Below are 20,043 nucleotides of genomic sequence, written 5' to 3' on the forward strand. Positions count from 1 at the left end.
AGGCTGTATGCAACCCATACGAAACTGACGGAAATGCTGCAGAGACAAAAACTGAAAAACCACACAAAAAGTTTGAGATTTTTTTTTGTCCATTAACAAATGTATCTTGTACTTTTTCAAATTTGTTGGGGACTTTTGTGTCCATAACAAATGTATCTTGTATTTTTTTTTTTTTTTGGCATCTGAGATTTTTTTTGGTTAAATGTATCTTATAGTTTTACAAATTTGGGTTTAGGATTTTTTTTTTGTCTATAATAATTAAATGTATATTGTACTTTAACAAATTAGGTTTGAGATTTCTTGTATCCGCAACAAATGTATCTTGTACTTTTACAAATTTGGGTTTGATATTTTTTTATTTTTTTATTTTTTTTTGTCCACAACGAATGTATCTTGTTTTTTTACAGATTTGAGATTGATTTTTGATTTTTTTTTTATCTATAACAATTAAATGTATCTTGTACTTTTACAGATTTAGGTTTGAGATCATGTTGTTGGTCTATGACAAATGTATCTTGTACTTTTACCATCTGTTCAAACTGTAAACAGTTTATCAGAAAACACATCGGTCTCGTTTTCACATCTAGAAAAATTAGTGAGGTAAATAACTTTTTAATTGTTTTTTTTTGTGTATAACTGATAAATATCACAAGAAAATATGAAAAGTATCATCTAGAATGATGAATATATTCAATTCTATAATCATGGGACTTTTGAGTGTGTTATATGACAGCTGGTTAGATTGGAATGTGTGACTATTCGTATTACATGTCATAATGAGCTCATTCGAAGCCCAGTTACTCAGTGCCTTTTATCATCGCCAGTTGGCCAATGGCTTTGCTCATCATTCTAACAATTGGATTTTACGATCAACACACCACAAACCAAGACAGGTTTGTAGATTTTAGGTCTCGAATACTTTTTTCTTTTTTTTTCAGTGGAGGGGTGGGGTGGGGGTGGGGGAGGGTGTTGTGAGTTTTTGTTTTGTTAAGTTAACAAGGCAATAAGAACTATACAGAAGAAATACAATGGAAATTAATTTACCGTAATTCATATTCATGCCCGACTCTGTCTTTGACTTTCACTCTCTTACTTCCTCACCCACAATACGCACACGCACACTGACACACACTCATTCTCTTCTCTCTTTCTATCTCTGTATTTTCTCACTCCCCCCCCCCTCACTCTCACTCACTCTCTCTCTGTGTCTCCCTTACTCTCTCACGATCTCTCCCTGTCTTGCTCTCTGTCTCTCTCTCTCTCTCTGTGCATGTGTGTCTGTCTCATTCTCTCTCTCTCTCTCTCTCTCTCTCTCTCTCTCTCTCTCTCTCTCTCTCTCTCTCAATCTCTCTCTCTCTCTCTCTCTCTCTCTCTCTCTCTCTCTCTCTCTCTCTCTCTCTCTCTCTCTCTCTCTCTCTCTCCCTCTCTCTGTGTCTGTCTGTCTGTCTGCCTGTCTCTCTCTCTCTATTTCTCTCTCTCTTTATCTGTCTCTCCCCTTCCTTGTCTCTCGCCCTCTACCTGTCTCTCTCTGCTGTCTCTCTCTCTCTGTCTCTCTCCCCATCTCCCTGTCTCTCTCTCACTAATTTTCCTCTCTGTCTCTTAGTTTCTCAGCCAACCTCTGCCCCTCCCTCTCCTCTTCCTTAATGCTTACTAAAGGTGATGACTTGATCAGGTTTGAATATCAAACTGGAACGTGCTGTCTTGTTATGATCACTCACTGTGTAATATGTTATGAATTTTTTATTTTTTTTATTTTATTATTATTATTATTAATTTGTTTTCTTGACAGGCCCTCTCTGAGATAGACGGGATGTTGAAGTATCTCGACAAAGCCGAGAATGAGATCAACACGGCCGAACCCATCAGCGTCGAACCAGAAACACTGACCGTCCAGCTTAAAGATCACAGTGTAAGTTTTACCATGCATGTGTGCGTAATGTTTTAACATGCTCATATAACCACAGTGGTTTCGAGCATGTCCGTCCCCAGGGTTCGACCTCTGAGAGGCCAGGGGCCCAACCCGGGGCAGAGTTTTACCATGCGTGCGTGCGTAATGTTTTAACATGCTCATATAACCACAGTGGTTTCAAGCATGTCCGCCCCAGAGTTCGGCCTCTGAGAGGCCAGGGCCCAACTCAGGGCAGAGTTTTACCATGGGCTGTAATCGTAGAACATACTCAGGGAGGGTTAGTTCAGTGGTAAGGCATTTGCCTGATGCACAGTCAGTCTAGGATCGATCCCCGTTGGTGAGCCCATTGGATTATTTCTCGTTCCAGCCAAACCTCCACAATTGGTGTAAAAAAAGGTCCTGGTATGTGCTGTCCTGTCTGCGGGATGGTGAATATAAAAGATCCCTTGCTGCTATAATTAAAAAAAGTAGACAGTGACAACAGCAGTTTTCCTCTCTCATTATCTGTGTAGTACTTGACTACATTTCCATTGCCAAATAACCATAATTAAAGGGACAGAGCCTATTTTCAACCCGTGAAAATTAACACTAAGTTTATTTAATCTACAAACCTGTAACACATTTGGATAAAGTTACAATAGAGTGAAACATGAGTCTGTGACTTTGAAATGGTGAAATACTCTCTGAAAATAGACTAAAACTCAACTCCATAACAGTTACTTCTCAGATGCACATGCATTTTTAAAAATATGAGAAATGCATTTTGTGATATTAAAAACACCAGGATGACCAAAAACACTTCGAATGTACAGAAATTGATCATCTAAACCATATTTGGTAATTCTGACGAGTAGTCAAGTATTATTTATTATTTATTATTTATTCTAAACGGCTCCAACAGTCAAAATTATGCATTAGTGTTTAAAAACTAGGGTATGTCCTTTTAAAATGTGTTGAGTGCTTCCTTAAATTAAAAAAATCCTTCCTTTGTAGAAAAAAACAGGTTAATCACAGAATTTCTAGTTTGTCCTATTAAGTTAATTAAGATGAGGGACAGAGGCTAGGACAAAATGTAGCTCAGTGGTAGAATGTTTGTCTTAAGGTGTGATGTGTCACAGGATCGATCGCCCTCACTGGACATAAGGGTTTTTCCCATCCCAACCACTGTCTCATGACTAGAATGCCAAAGGCCATGATATGTACTGTCATGTCTTTGGGAAAGAGCATGTGTGGGATAAAAAAAAATTTCAATCATCTCAGTGGATCCATTCAACTGAATTGTTTTTTTCTCGTTCCAACCAGTGCACCACAACTGGTCAAAGGCTGTGGTATGTGCTTTCCTGTCTGTGGAAAAGTGCATATAAAAGATCCCTTGCTGCTAGCAGGTTTTTTCTGATGACTACTCGTCAGAATTACCAAATATTTGAAATCCAATAGCCAATGATTAATTAATCAATGTGCTCTACTGGTGTTGTTAAATAAAACAAATTTTTAACTTGGGGAAAGAGCTTATTAAAGATCCATTGCTGCTTTACTGGTAGAAGTAACCTAGGTGACGGCAGTAGCTTTTCTGTCTCTGTATTGGCCAGCACCACGACCGATATATCAAAGGTCATGGTATGTGCTATCCTGTCTGTGGGATGGTGCATATAAAAGGTCCATTGCTACTAAATGACGAAACCAATTAATATAAGGGTGCATTCAGGGAACATTTTGCTTTCAAAATCTTTATTAGTGATATTTCTAGTGAAGTGAAAATTGTTTAATGTTTTAAAATTGCGTAGCAATCTCTGAAACTTGTGGATTGAATCATAATACGCAGAGGCAGATCTAGGGGGGGGGCCCCCACCCCCCCCCCCTAAATTTTGCGATAGTTATAATTTTATTATATCTTAAATTTTTTCACGAACTCACTCCAAACCTTCCCCAAAGTTCCCTTGGCATTCCACATCATGTCACTGGGTCCCCCCCCCCCATAATGGATTTTCTGGATCCGCCACTGATACGATACTGAACAAAATGTTCCCTGGCATTATTGTCTATGCACAGCTTTCTGGCACCTTACTCGGGGATTCTAAAATTGTTATAAAAATCCACTAGCCATGGGATCAGTGATTTAAAAGTTTTACTAGGCATGATTAAAAATCCACTAGCCCTACTTTAAGTAAATACAATTTTACTAATAGGATATGTCGCCTAAAGAAGGAGATAGAGCTTAAAACCCCTTAGATTTGAGAGGGGGGAAGATGTTCACATTTACAAAATAGACTTAAATGCAGCATTTGACAACTGTTTTTCTACTAGCCAAAGGGTATGGGTAGTTATTTACTAGCCCAACATTGAATATCACTAGCCATGAGAGTGGGGCTACCATAATCTAGATGCCCTGCCTTACTACTAGTTGACTTAACAAGAACATTTTGTCTGTTTTTTAGTCATTTAACGAATATCTGATGCAGAAACGAAACACGTATATGCACCTTAAACAACATTTTGTCTTTTTTTTAGTCGTTTAATGAGGATCTGATGCAGAAGCGAAACGCGGTCAAGGACATCATCAACAAGTGTAACAAGATGCTAAGGGAGACAACCAACGAGCAGACGGATGAGATCAAGAGCCGATTGGACAGTATCCGTGCCCAGGCCGACATCGTCTGTCAGCTCAGTGCCGAGCGCCTGCAGCAGCTGGAGGCTGCGCTCCCACTGGCCTCTCACTACAGTGAGAACCAATCAGAGGTGCAGGCGTGGCTAGATGAGATGGAGGCGGAGCTAAAGGCTCAGGGAAAGCCAGGGGAGAGTTTAGAGCAAGTGAGAAAACAGCACGACAACTTGAAGGTAATATTCAAATATATGTAAAATAAATAAATTAAAAAAAAAAAAAAAAAAAAAAAAAAAATGGGCAAGCCAGAGGAGAGTTTAGAGCAAGTGAGAAAACAGCACAACACCTTGAAGGTAATATTCAAATATCTGTAAAATAAATAAATAAATAAATAAATAAATAATAATTAAAAAAAACAAAAAATGAATGAGAGCAAGCCAGGGGAGGGTTTAGAGCAAGTGAGAAAACAGAATGACTTCTTGAAGGTTTTATTCAAATATATGTAAAATAAATAAATACAGGGTTTCTAGAATTTTTATAAAATCCACTAGCCATGGGATCAGTGATTTTAAAAATTTACTAGCCACGATTAAAACTGAACTAGCCCTACTTTACTTTAAGTTAATACAATTTTACTAATTAATAGTAATAATCAAATATGTCACCTAAACAGGGAGACAGAGCTTTAAAAACATTAACACTTGGTGGTGGTGGTGGTGGGGCAGGATATTCATATTTACAAAATAGACTTAACTGCAGTATTTGTCTTCTTTTTTTCACTAGCCATCGGGCATGGTAATAGTAGTTATTTACTAGCCCAACATTGAATATTACTAGCCATAGGGCTACCATAATCTAGAAGCCCTGAAATAAACAAATGGAGGTTCTCTTCTGTACAGATATTTAAAAAGGGACCATGACAAATGTCCAGTTTTGAGGGAATTTGTTTATTGAGGGTCCAGTTTTGATAGGTTTCACTGTACAGTGAAACCCCTCTAAACTGGATACCCTTGGAACCAAGACAGATATCCAGTTTTAAGAGGGATCTGGTTTACAGAGGTCAAATTATGTCTTGGTTTTTAAAAAAGGACTCTATAAAATGTCCGGTTTTTTGAGTAAATTCCGGTTTACAGAGAGTCCGGTCTTGAGAGCTTTCGCTGTACTTTGATCTCTGAACGAAACATTCATTTTCTTTCTTCTTGTCTCTTCCTCCAGGGAACGCAGCTGATAATCGAGGATCACAAGCCGTTCATCGACGACCTCAACTCGACGGGCCTGGAGCTGATGGACCTGTGTGGGGACGGTGACGCGGGCGAGATCCAGAGTCGACTGCTCGCCACCAACAAGCGCTACGAGACGCTCAAGAGTCAGGCCAGACACAAAGCGAGGGAGCTCACCGACTGTAAGAAAAAACTCACACAAGAGGTGAGCGGTGATCAAAGAATCTTTTATGTACAGCAGGGGGGAGGTGGGGGTGGGGGGGGGGAGAAGGGCTCACCAACTGTAAGAAAAAACTCACACAAGAGGTGAGCGGTGATCAAAGAATCTTTCATGTACAGCAGGGGGGAGGTGGGGGTGGGGGGAAGGGCTCACCGACTAAGAAAAAACTCACACAAGAGATGAGCGGTGATCAAAGGATCTTTCAAGTACAGCAGGGGGGAGGTGGGGGTGGGGGGAAGGGCTCAGCGACTAAGAAAAAACTCACATAAGAGGTGAGCGGTGATCAAAGAATCTTTCATGTATAGCATGGGGGGAGGTGGGGGTGGGGGGAAGGGCTCATCGACTGTAAGAAGAAACTCACACAAGAGATGAGCGGTGATCAAAGAATCTTTCATGTACAGCATGGGGGGAGGGGGGGGGGGGGGGAAGGGCTCACCGACTAAGAAAAAACTCACACAAGAAGTGAGCGGTGATCAAAGAATCTTTTATGTACAGCAGGGGGGAGGTGGGGGTGGGGGGAAGGGCTCACCGACTAAGAAAAAACTCACATAAGAGGTGAGCGGTGATCAAAGAATCTTTCATGTATAGCATGGGGGGAGGTGGGGGTGGGGGGAAGGGCTCATCGACTGTAAGAAGAAACTCACACAAGAGATGAGCGGTGATCAAAGAATCTTTCATGTACAGCATGGGGGGAGGTGGGGGTGGGGGGAAGGGCTCACCGACTAAGAAAAAACTCACACAAGAAGTGAGCGGTGATCAAAGAATCTTTTATGTACAGCAGGGGGGAGGTGGGGGTGGGGGGAAGGGCTCACCGACTGTAAGAAAAAACTCACACAAGAGGTGAGTGGTGATCAAAGAATCTTTCATGTACAGCAGGGGGGAGGTGGGGGTGGGGGGAAGGGCTCACCGACTAAGAAAAAACTCACACAAGAGATGAGCGGTGATCAAAGGATCTTTCAAGTACAGCAGGGGGGAGGTGGGGGTGGGGGGAAGGGCTCAGCGACTGTAAGAAAAAACTCACATAAGAGGTGAGCGGTGATCAAAGAATCTTTCATGTATAGCATGGGGGGAGGTGGGGGTGGGGGGAAGGGCTCATCGACTGTAAGAAGAAACTCACACAAGAGGTGAGCGGTGATCAAAGAATCTTTCATGTACAGCATGGGGGGAGGTCGGGGTGGGGGGAAGGGCTCACCGACTAAGAAAAAACTCACACAAGAGGTGAGCAGTGATCAAAGAATCTTTCATGTACAGCATGGGGGGAGGGGGGGGTGGGGGGAAGGGCTCAGCGACTGTAAGAAAAAACTCACATAAGAGGTAAGCGGTGATCAAAGAATCTTTCATGTACAGCATGGGGGGAGGTGGGGGTGGGGGGAAGGGCTCACCCACTGTAAGAAAAAACTCACACAAGAGGTGAGCGGTGATCAAAGAATCTTTTATGTACAGCAGGGGGGAGGTGGGGGTGGGGGGAAGGGCTCACCGACTGTAAGAAAAAACTCACACAAGAGGTGAGCGGTGATCAAAGAATCTTTCATGTACAGTAGGGGGGAGGTGGGGGTGGGGGGAAGGGCTCACCGACTGCAAGAAGAAACTCAAACAAGAGGTGAGCGGTGATCAAAGAATCTTTCATGTACAGCAGGGTGGAGGTGGGGGTGGGGGGAAGGGCTCACCGACGGCAAGAAGAGACTCACACAAGAGGTGAGCGGTGATCAAAGAATCTTTCATGTACAGCAGGGGGGAGGTGGGGGTGGGGGGAAGGGCTCACCAACTGCAAGAAGAGACTCACACAAGAGGTGAGCGGTGATCAAAGAATCTTTCATATACAGCAGGGGGGAGGTGGGGATGGGGGGAAGGGTTCACTGACTGCAAGAAGAAACTCACACAAGAGGTGAACGGTGATCAAAGAATCTTTCATGTACAGCATGGGGGGAGGTGGGGGTTGAGTGCGTTGTTAAATAAAACATTTCTTTCTTTCAGACCAGTCTATGTAAGTCGGGGGTGGGGGGGGGGGAGAAATGCTATAGGACAGAGGTTATGTTAAGTATTCGTAAAAAGAAAAAAAATTATTCAAGCTTTCAATCCAAGCATTCATAATTTGTTTTTAGGAGAGAATTTTGCTGAGGATAGCTTTTCCAGGACTGTACTTGATGTATGGGTAATGTTCTTGAACAAACGGTGGGTTTCAACCAAACCGTAATGAAAGGAAGGAAATGTTTTATTTAACGACGCACTCAACACATTTTATTTATGGCTATATGGCGTCAGACATATGGTTAAGGACCACACAGATATTTACGCCACTTCAAGGGCTGCTCTTTTCGTTAAGCAGCAAGGGATCTTTTATATGCACCATCCCACAGACAGGATAACACATACCATGGCCTTTGATATACCAGTCGTGGTACACTGGCTGGAGCGAGAAATAGCCCAATGGGCCCACCGACGTGGATCGATCCCAGACCGACTGCGCATCAAGTGAATGTTTTACCACTGGGCTACGTTCTGCTCTAAACTGTAATGAATACAGGACTGTCGATAATGTTTGTATTTTGTTTTGTTTTTTCAGGTGACCGACACTATGGACAATCTCCTCGAGGAAGTGGTGGGACTCAACCAGACAGTAACGAACGCGGATCCTATCCCAGCCACTCCAGAAAAGTTGAAGAACGAGATTGACGAAAACAAGGTGAATATTAAGTGATTTATACTTCTGGTACACCACATGACTCACCCATAAAGTCAACTGTCCACCCATAGATGGTTTCTCAAAGTTGGTCAGTACCTAATGGGGAACATTTTGTTCAGTATTGCGTCGTGTCGTGAATCGCTACGCAAGTTTCGGACATCACTACACAATTTTAAACATTAAGCAGTAACTGCTAATCAATTTTCAGTTGGCTAGAAATATCGCTAATCAAGATTTGAAAAACTAAATATTCCCTGCCTAAGCTAAGCACATAAGTGCAACATATGTTTGTTTTTTTTGTTTTTTTGTTGGGTGTTTTTTTTTTTTTTTAATTTATCTCACTGCCCCTTTTTTATATTTTTTTACTTCCATCTCATTTCTTCCTGATCTTGCATCTCCTCCTATCTTTCACTGTCCACCTCCACCTCCCAGTCCTTGTCTCTCCAACTGTGGCAGGTACTTGTCTCTTGTGGCTATATCTGTGCCACACATCTGCCATTTCCCATCAGCTTTAACTGTGGTTTTAAGTCCGACCACTTCAGAGTGTGTTTAGTATTTACTACTTAAGTGTAACATTAATAACATTAATTACATAGAACGACCAGTTGGTTCTTCCATCTATTTAACAATATATATTGATGAGAGATACAGTATTATAATTTTATTATTATTCAAATTATTATACCAGATTACTCTAGAATCAAAATGCTAAATAAAACATATTAATATACCAGGCAAGATATAACATTAATATACCAGGCAAGATATCACATTAATATAGCATGCAATATATAACATTAATATAGCAGGCAGATATAACATATTAATATACCAGGCAAGATATCACATTAATATAGCATGCAATATATAACATTAATATAGCAGGCAGATATAACATATTAATATACCAGGCAAGATATAACGTATTAATATACCAGGCAAGATATAACGTATTAATATACCAGGCAAGATATAACGTATTAATATAGCAGGCAGATATAACATATTAATATACCAGGCAAGATATAACGTATTAATATACCAGGCAAGATATAACGTATTAATATACCAGGCAAGATATAACGTATTAATATACCAGGCAAGATATAACGTATTAATATACCAGGCAAGATATAACGTATTAATATACCAGGCAAGATATGACATATTAATATACCAGGCAAGATATAACATATTAATATAGAAGGCAGATATAACATATTAAAGGCATATTGTCACAGACCACTGACCTATTTAATGGTCTAACAAAGTATTACCTGAACAAAAGTAACTTGGTTTGTCCCTAAATGTACTTTATTCAGCCATCTTCATAACCACCATACTCCATTTATTGATGATATTTTGTAAAAATAACTGAATTATGGCAGTTGTCCATAATTAAAAAACTAAAATTGCCGAGATGGTTGACGTGAATTTCACTCCATCATGGTTCAGATAAGGTGATGCAATAGCTAGATTTGGTTTCCAACAATTAATGTAATTTTTAGTTATTATCCATTTTTAGAGAAATAAGGTCCTTAAATCTGTGACAGTATGCCTTTAATATACCAGGCATGATATAACATATTAATATAGCAGGCATGATATAACATATTAATATACCAGGCAAGAAACTGTAAATACAACGAAACCTGTCTAAACTGGATCAAGCTGGGGACCTAATATTTGTCTGATTTAGACAGGAGCTGGTATTTAGAGGGTTGCATTTTAGAATTTAGAAAAATTCGGGACCATGAAATTTGGGCGGCTTTGACACGATTCCAATTTGTTCAGGGTCCGGTTTAGCCAGGTTTCACTGTACTATAATTATTTTAAACTTTTTATGAAAGTGATTGTTAATGAGCAGTAACTTGAACTGTTGTGAAGCAGACAAACTCAGTGTTTGATGGACTGTAATTCATTCATTGATTCATTTCTCCAGGCTGTACTAGAAGATCTGGAACGGATGAAGCCATACATTGTCAAAGCGGAGGAAATTGCCAAAAACGTTGCTGCGCATGGTGTTGATGACCCCGCAGAAGGTAAAGAGAGAATACGGAGGGGAAAATTACATACCCTAAAATCTTTCCCGCTCTCTCTCTCTCTCTCTCTCTCTCTGTCTCTGTCTCTCTCTCTTTGCACACTGTCTCTGTCTCTGCACATCTGTCACACACACATGTCTCTATCTCTCTCTCTCCTGCCACACTCTCCACACTAGCACACATACACACACACACACACACATATATATATCCCTCCTCCCTCTCCCTCTATCTTTCTCTCTCTCCATCCTTCTCCCCCTCCCTAAAATCTCTCTCCTCCCCCCTCCCTCTCCCCCCCCCTCTCTCCCCCCTCTCCCCCCTCTCTCCCTCTCTTGCCCAAGAGTTGAAATAGCCATGTGCTGATTAGTCATTAAACAAAAATATTCCTTTATTTGCAAATAGCCATGATTGACAGCATGCTCGGTGTCATTAACGAAGCATTCCTTTCTTTCACTTTCTCTTTCTTATACATTTTTATTAATTTTTCTTCTCTTTCTTTCAACAGCCGAGGACATCCGCAGCAAAGTGGTGGAGATCAAAGAGCTGGGAAGCGCTGTGAGGGACCGCGCCGAGGACCGGCAGTGCTCCCTGGACAAGGCGCTGAAGGTGTCTGACAAGTTCTACGACCTGTGTAGCGACGTGATGTCGGGTCTGCGTGACCTCAAGGACAGTCTGTACTCGCAGGAGCCACCAGGGGATAGACGGGCCGACCATCAGGGAGCAGCAGAACGAACTCACTGTGAGATTCACTTTCATACAGCACCGTGCTGGGGTGGCATTAAACATCTATTCCATTCTATTCTAACAACATGGAATATTGTAGTAGTCCAACTGGAGGGTACTTTAGCAGGGCCGTAGCTAGGATATTTTGTGGGGGAGGGGGCAGATGAAATCTTAGAACAAATAAGCATAGAAGGCTCAAAATACTAGGGGGTACAAGGGCATGCCCACTCCCCCCCCCACCCCACCCCCCACCCCCCCACCCCCCAAAAATTTTGAAATCTAGAGGCTCTGAAATACCATTTTGCAGTCATTTCAGGGAGGCTACATACTTAAAACATCAATATCAATAACCAGTAACAAAAAAAATGGGGGGACAACTGTGTGCAAGTTAAAAAAACCTATCAGCTCAGAAATAAATAACTTGTAGTAAGTTACATAGTATTAAAAAAAGGCGTTCCTACTCATAAAGTTTAAATCTGAGTTAACACTGACAAGCAGTAGACCTAGGTTCCCTCTCTTAGCCTCTATATCTATGTTACAACACACACTGGTGAATTTACGAAGCCTGTTTTTCCTAAATGCAGGTGTTTAAGCATTGTAAATGTATGTAGTTACACGTGTAGGTCTAAAACAGGTGTTTCAAGCATTGTAAATGTGTGTAGTTACACGCGTAGGTCTAAACGCAGGTGTTTCAAGCATTGTAAATGTGTGTAGTTACACGCGTAGGTCTAAACGCAGGTGTTTAAGCATTGTAAATGTATGTAGTTACACGCGTGTAAGTCTAAAACAGGTGTTTCAAGCATTGTAAATGTATGTAGTTACACGCGTGTAAGTCTAAAACAGGTGTTTCAAGCATTGTAAATGTATGTAGTTACACGCGTGTAAGTCTAAAACAGGTGTTTCAAGCATTGTAAATGTATGTAGTTACACGTGTGTAAGTCTAAAACAGGTGTTTCAAGCATTGTAAATGTATGTAGTTACATGCGTGTAAGTCTAAAACAGGTGTTTGAAGCATTGTAAATGTACATGTATGTAGTTACACGTGTGTAAGTCTAAAACAGGTGTTTCAAGCATTGTAAATGTATGTAGTTACATGCGTGAAAGTCTAAAACAGGTGTTTCAAGCATTGTAAATGTATGTAGTTACACTTGTGTAAGTCTAAAACAGGTGTTTCAAGCATTGTAAATGTATGTAGTTACACTTGTGTAAGTCTAAAACAGGTGTTTGAAGCATTGTAAATGTACATGTATGTAGTTACACGCATGTAAGTCTAAAACAGGTGTTTCAAGCATTGTAAATGTATGTAGTTACACGTGTGTAAGTCTAAAACAGGTGTTTCAAGCATTGTAAATGTATGTAGTTACATGCGTGTAAGTCTAAAACAGGTGTTTGAAGCATTGTAAATGTACATGTATGTAGTTACACGTGTGTAAGTCTAAAACAGGTGTTTCAAGCATTGTAAATGTATGTAGTTACACGTGTGTAAGTCTAAAACAGGTGTTTCAAGCATTGTAAATGTATGTAGTTACATGCGTGTAAGTCTAAAACAGGTGTTTGAAGCATTGTAAATGTACATGTATGTAGTTACACGCGTGTAAGTCTAAAACAGGTGTTTCAAGCATTGTAAATGTATGTAGTTACACGTGTGTAAGTCTAAAACAGGTGTTTCAAGCATTGTAAATGTATGTAGTTACACGCGTGTAAGTCTAAAACAGGTGTTTCAAGTATTGCAAATGTATGTAGTTACACGCGTGTAAGTCTAAAACAGGTGTTTCAAGCATTGTAAATGTATGTAGTTACATGCGTGTAAGTCTAAAACAGGTGTTTCAAGCATTGTAAATGTATGTAGTTACACGCGTGTAAGTCTAAAACAGGTGTTTCAAGCATTGTAAATGTATGTAGTTACACGCGTGTAAGTCTAAAACAGGTGTTTCAAGTATTGTAAATGTATGTAGTTACATGCGTGTAAGTCTAAAACAGGTGTTTCAAGCATTGTAAATGTATGTAGTTACATGCGTGTAAGTCTAAAACAGGTGTTTCAAGCATTGTAAATGTATGTAGTTACACGTGTGTAAGTCTAAAACAGGTGTTTCAAGCATTGTAAATGTATGTAGTTACATGCGTGTAAGTCTAAAACAGGTGTTTCAAGTATTGCAAATGTATGTAGTTACACGTGTGTAAGTCTAAAACAGGTGTTTCAAGCATTGTAAATGTATGTAGTTACACGTGTGTAAGTCTGAAACAGGTGTTTCAAGCATTGCAAATGTATGTAGTTACACGCGTGTAAGTCTAAAATAGGCTTTTTAAATTTCTTCTTCTTCTCCTAGGAGAGTTTCCTTACTGGGATTCTGAGCCTCTCCAGCCCAGTTTTGATTTTGGAGTTCGCTTCTCCGAGACAGTTGTCTTTCCTGACTCACGTTCTCTGTCTGTCTTAGCTTAGTAACTGGTTTAACGTATCCATATACCACTAGGGTTTCGAACACGCCTATCCAGTCAATATTAGTCTAGTCTCTACCCTTTGACCAGTCCAGCTTGGGTGACCCTACCAGGAGCTGATGCTCCAACTGGCATAGCTCTCCGGGTCATTGTGACATGTAAATTCGGCCCACTATGTCTATACCTGCATTATATTTATACTTTTGTGATTTTTAAAAAAGAAAAAATCTGCCTGTGTTTGCCAGGGAATCAAGAAGGAGCTGGAGAAGGCCAAGGAGCTGATGGGTGAGTGTTCCAAGATGGCTGATGACCTGTGTATTGTGTGCGGCGACCCCGGGCGGGTGGAGGTCCAGAAACAGATGGAGGACCTCGTAAACATGGCCGACGACGTAAACGATATGGCCAAGGACCGCGGCGAGGAACTGAGGAACGCGTACCAACATGCTGACAAGTTCCAGCATCTCTTAGAGGTGGGTTTCCAGCATCTACAGCCCTGCTAGAAACGTGCTGTCAAAAAACATACATTGCTGTGTTATTGGTAGTGCTACCTCTCTCTCTGTCTCTATCTCTGTCTCTCTATATGTCTCTCTCTGTCTCTCTATTTCTCTCTCTCTGTCACTGACTGACTGTGTTTCTCTCTGTCTCTGTTTCTCTCTCTGTTACTCTGTCTCTCACTGACCTACTGTGTTTCTCTCTGTCTCTCTCTCTCTCTCTCTCTCTCTCTCTCTCTCTCTCTCTCTCTCTCTCTCTCTCTCTCTCTCTCTCTTTTGTTAAGGAAGTACTGGTGTAGTACTGGTATTGCCATAGAATGAAAACTGTTGTGATAGTGAACCTAAAAACATAATAAATGTGATGTGGTTTTTATTTTTCTATTTTCTCCAGTCTGTGATGTCCTGGTTACCGCTGTCCGAACACAAGCTGGCCAGCATGAGGGCGCCGACCTCTGACCCAGACACTTTGCGAGATCAGATCGAGGAGGTGAAGGTATGACTGTGTAACACTAACTGTAGTAAGATCTTGTTAGTCCCCTTTGCTAATCCAACCGGAGGAGGCTATAGGTAGTGTTTTCCCTGACTTGTTTTAGCATTGTGCAGCACCATGCCTCAATAGTCCAGCACCATCTTGCCTCAATCAGCGCCATGCTGCCCTGAGATTAAAGGTATTATTAATTGATAAAATATGCCTTTTATATCTTTTGCCATTCATTTATTAAAGCAAGCACATAAATTACATTAATGTTTATTTCAATTAATTTTTGTGTATTTTTAATGAAAAAAAAGTGCCCTGAAAATGGTAAAAATGCCCCAAAAGTGTTTGGTCTACCATGCCTTGCCAAATTTCTAGGGAAATCACTATATAGATTTCATGGTTGTCTTTTCACAAAGCCTCGAGATATTGAGCTGACATTTTATGTATAGCTTTATCATGGGCCCATACTTTCCACTCGGCTCTACGAATGCATAAAACCATTGTAGGTTATAACCACTGGCATAGGAAGTGAGTTGGGTGAGTGAGTTGGGTGAGGGGGCAGGCAACGGGGGCATTGAACCCCCTACTTTTTTTTTTATCCAGTAGCAGCAGCAGCGATGGTTTATATATATATATATATATATATATATATATGTGTGTGTGTGTGTGCCCACTCCCCACCCCCCCCCCCCCCACCCCCGAAACATACACACACACACACTTTTTGGCACCTTCCTACGCCTACGATGGTGTTTTACAATTTCGTATTGCTAAGATAGCTTCCAAAATCACTAGCCTAGTAATTAAATAACAACAAAAAATATGTATTTAAAATGAAGTTAAATTATTTATTATTAATTTTTAACGTATAAAATTTATCAAAAACACATTTCTTGTTTGTTTTTTTCTTCAGTTGTTTAAATCGCAAGTGCACCCCCACATTGTTGACATGCAACAACTGAACCAACAGGTGGCAGCACTGAAGGATCTGTCGCCTGTTGCCGCAGAAACGCTTCTCAAACCCGTACAGGAGGCTAATGAGAAGTGGAACGAACTCATCAGAGGCATTGCTGAAAGAGAGGTACGTGTAGGGTACTGTTTTGGTTTCAGTTTTAGTTCAGTCTTTTTGGGGAACGATGTAGCAGGACAGACCTTAAGCCCACAGCTACAGCTGATTTTAGATAGGAAATGGCAGGTGTGTGTTGCAGATGGCCACAAGAAAAGTGCATAATAAAGATCCATTTCTGCTATAAATGCTATAAATGCCAAATGTTTGACAACCAGTATGGTATAGAGCAGGGCTTCTAGATTATGGTAGCCCCACTCCCATGGCTAGTGATATTCAATGATGGGCTAGTAAATAACTACTATTGCCATGCCAGACAAGGCTTCTAGATTATGGTAGCCCCACTCCCATGGCTAGTGATATTCAATGATGGGCTAGTAAATAACTACTATTGCCATGCCAGACAAGGCTTCTAGATTATGGTAGCCCCACTCCCATGGCTAGTGATATTCAATGATGGGCTAGTAAATAACTACTATTGCCATGCCAGACAAGGCTTCTAGATTATGGTAGCCCCACTCCCATGGCTAGTGATATTCAATGATGGGCTAGTAAATAACTACTATTGCCATGCCAGACAGGGCTTCTAGATTATGGTAGCCCCACTCCCAAGGCTAGTGATATTCAATGATGGGCTAGTAAATAACTACTATTGCCATGCCAGACAAGGCTTCTAGATTATGGTAGCCCCACTCCCATGGCTAGTGATATTCAATGATGGGCTAGTAAATAACTACTATTGCCATGCCAGACAAGGCTTCTAGATTATGGTAGCCCCACTCCCATGGCTAGTGATATTCAATGATGGGCTAGTAAATAACTACTATTGCCATGCCAGACAATGGGCTTCTAGATTATGGTAGCCCCACTCCCATGGCTAGTGATATTCAATGATGGGCTAGTAAATAACTACTATTGCCATGCCAGACAGGGCTTCTAGATTATGGTAGCCCCACTCCCATGGCTAGTGATATTCAATGATGGGCTAGTAAATAACTACTATTGCCATGCCAGACAGGGCTTCTAGATTATGGTAGCCCCACTCCCATGGCTAGTGATATTCAATGATGGGCTAGTAAATAACTACTATTGCCATGCCAGACAGGGCTTCTAGATTATGGTAGCCCCACTCCTATGGCTAGTGATATTCAATGATGGGCTAGTAAATAACTACTATTGCCTTGCCAGACAGGGCTTTTAGATTATGGTAGCCCCACTCCCATGGCTAGTGATATTCAGTGTTGGGCTAGTAAATAACTACTATTGCCTTGCCAGACAGGGCTTCTAGATTATGGTAGCCCCACTCCCATGGCTAGTGATATTCAGTGATGGGCTAGTAAATAACTACTATTGCCATGCCAGACAAGGCTTCTAGATTATGGTAGCCCCACTCCCATGGCTAGTGATATTCAATGATGGGCTAGTAAATAACTACTATTGCCATGCCAGACAAGGCTTCTAGATTATGGTAGCCCCACTCCCATGGCTAGTGATATTCAATGATGGGCTAGTAAATAACTACTATTGCCATGCCTGATGGCTAGTGAAAAAAAAAGAAGAGTCAAATATCTATTTTGTAAATATGAATATACTGCCCCCACTCCAACCTCTAATGTTAGTGTTTTTAAGCTCTATCTCTCACTTTAGGTGATATCTGATTATTACTAGTATTTAGTAAAATTGTATTAACTTACAGTAAAGTGGGGCTAGTGCATTTTTAATCATGGTTAGTACATTTTTTAAATTACTGATCCCATGGCTAGTGGATTTTAAAAACATTCTACAAGCCCTGTATAGAAGTATGGTATAGAGGTATGGTATAGAAGTATGGTATAGAGGTATGGTATAGAAGTATGGTATAGAGGTATGGTATAGAAGTATGGTATAGAAGTATGGTATAGAGGTATGGTATAGAGGTATGGTATAGAAGTATGGTATAGAGGTATGGTATAGAAGTATGGTACTTTTTGGTTCAGTTTTAGTTCAGTCCTTTTGGGGCACGATGTAACAGGCCGGACTAGACAGTTTTATTTGTAAAATTTGACTTAACGCCCATGTCTTTGACTTTGGGAATTTTTGTGTCGTTTTACAAAACAGAAGAGGGAACTTTTATCTTATTAAACCAAGTTAAATTTTAAAAGAGTAATACTTTATATATATTATATGTACTGGTTTATTCAAATATATCTATTTTGCGTTATGAAATGTTATGGATGAGGGAAGGGGTGTTTGTCAAGTGTTACATATTGATTTTTAAATGTCGACTGGCGTGACGTCAGGCTTGATATCTCAAAAGGTTAACATGTATTTTCCAACACTTATGTCGCAAATTTAACATTGTTTAATTTATACGAGGCATGTCAGTTCTATACATTTCTTAATTGAACTAATTTTTGTTGTTGTTGTTACAGTCGAAACTGAATGATATGCAGGTCAAAGTTGGTGAGGTCACTCGAGCAATGGATGACATCATCTGTGCTCTTCAGCAGGCCAACTCTGACCTTGAACCCATGGATAAGGTCAAGGGCGATCCCAAGTTTTTGGAGACTCATATGAGGAAGCTACAGGTAAGCAAAACAGAAATGATCATCTATTTACAGTGCCAGATATAGCCCTGAGGTAAAGCGCTCCCTTGATGCACGGTCTAGGATCGATCCCCGTCGGTGGGCTCATTGGACTATTTCTCGTTCCAGCCAGTGCACCATGTCTGATATATCAAAGGCCATGGTACATGCTGTCCTGTCTGTGGGATTGTGTATATAAAAGATCCCTTGCTACTAATGGAAAGATGCAGCGGGTTTCCTCTCTAAGACTATATGTCAAAATTATCAGATATTTGACATCCAATAGCCGATGATTAATAAATCAATGTGCTCTAGTGGTGTCGTTAAACAAAACAAACTCCTTTTTTTTCCATCTTTTTACTCCCCAACCTGAGGTGATTGTAGGTCCCCCCCCCCCCACCCATCGATCTGTTTGTTCGTCAGTTCATCCCTCCATCTGTCCTACATATAGTTTCCCTGACTTGTTTTTGCAATGCCTCAAGATACTGAGGTGAAATTTGGCATGCAGCTTTATCATGTGGAGTTACAGATGAAGTTTGACTTTTTCATGGGGATTTGTCCAGTGTTTGACAGAGTTATTGCCCTTGAACTTAGGAGATACTAAAATATGTTGGACCCTGGTAGGGGACATGTATTGCTTTAGCAGTACTCTCAGAATGCTTGTTAATTCACAAATTATGCGTTTTTTATTTCTTAGTCAGTATGTGTTGGTGGCCCGGGTGTGCATCTTTTCAACACTTAATGCTTATATGTGACCTGATTTAAGGGATAACTTTGTTGTATTTCACCATTTGCGCACGTTAATACTGGTTTTGTAATCTCAAATTGAGTTTAAAAATTGTTTAAATAATCATACTTGGCATTATATGCTGAGTGAATTAGAATGTCCCTTTAAAACAACTTTGTTTTGTGTGACCGCATCTTTATCACAGTTTTGTGTGATAACGTCTTTATCACAGTTTTGTGTGACCACATCTTTATACATTTTTGTGTGACCACATCTTTATCACAATTTTGTGTGATCACGTCTTTATCAGTTTTGTGTGACCACGTCATTATCACAGTTTTGTGTGACCACGTCTTTATCACAGTTTTGTGTGACTACGTCTCCATCAGAGTTTTCTCTGACCACGTCTCTATCAGATTTTTGTGTGACCTCATCTCTATAACAGTTTTGTGTGACCACGTCTTTATCACAGTTTTGTGTGACCACGTCTTTATCACAGTTTTGTGTGACCACGTCTTTATCACAGTTTTGTGTGACCACATCTTTATCAGTTTTGTATCACCACATCTTTATCACAGTTTTGTGTGATAACATCTTTATCACAGTTTTGTGTGACCACGTCATTATCACAGTTTTGTGTGACCACGTCTTTATCACAGTTTTGTGTGACCATGTCTTTATCACCATTTTTTTACCGGCCTCGGTGGCGTCGTGGCAGGCCATCGGTCTACAGGCTGGTAGGTACTGGGTTCGGATCCCAGTCGAGGCATGGGATTTTTAATCCAGATACCGACTCCAAACCCTGAGTGAGTGCTCCGCAAGGCTCAATGGGTAGGTGTAAACCACTTGCACCGACCAGTGATCCATAACTGGTTCAACAAAGGC

General features: G+C 40.7%; 1 protein-coding gene across 1 annotated transcript in view; it reads left to right on the top strand.

Annotated features, from left to right (window-relative positions):
* Window positions 1-20,043, top strand: part of LOC121387707 (microtubule-actin cross-linking factor 1-like) — a 175,968-nt gene that overhangs the window by 76,651 nt on the left and 79,274 nt on the right. Inside the window, 11 exon segments of the mRNA XM_041518900.1 lie at window positions 1,790-1,909; window positions 4,418-4,744; window positions 5,724-5,933; window positions 8,512-8,631; window positions 10,574-10,673; window positions 11,179-11,366; window positions 11,368-11,412; window positions 14,078-14,302; window positions 14,715-14,816; window positions 15,715-15,882; window positions 18,279-18,434. Coding sequence (XP_041374834.1) covers window positions 1,790-1,909; window positions 4,418-4,744; window positions 5,724-5,933; window positions 8,512-8,631; window positions 10,574-10,673; window positions 11,179-11,366; window positions 11,368-11,412; window positions 14,078-14,302; window positions 14,715-14,816; window positions 15,715-15,882; window positions 18,279-18,434 — 1,761 coding nt within the window.

This window comes from Gigantopelta aegis, chromosome 13 (assembly GCF_016097555.1).
Source record: "Gigantopelta aegis isolate Gae_Host chromosome 13, Gae_host_genome, whole genome shotgun sequence".
Lineage (NCBI taxonomy): Eukaryota > Metazoa > Mollusca > Gastropoda > Neomphalida > Peltospiridae > Gigantopelta > Gigantopelta aegis.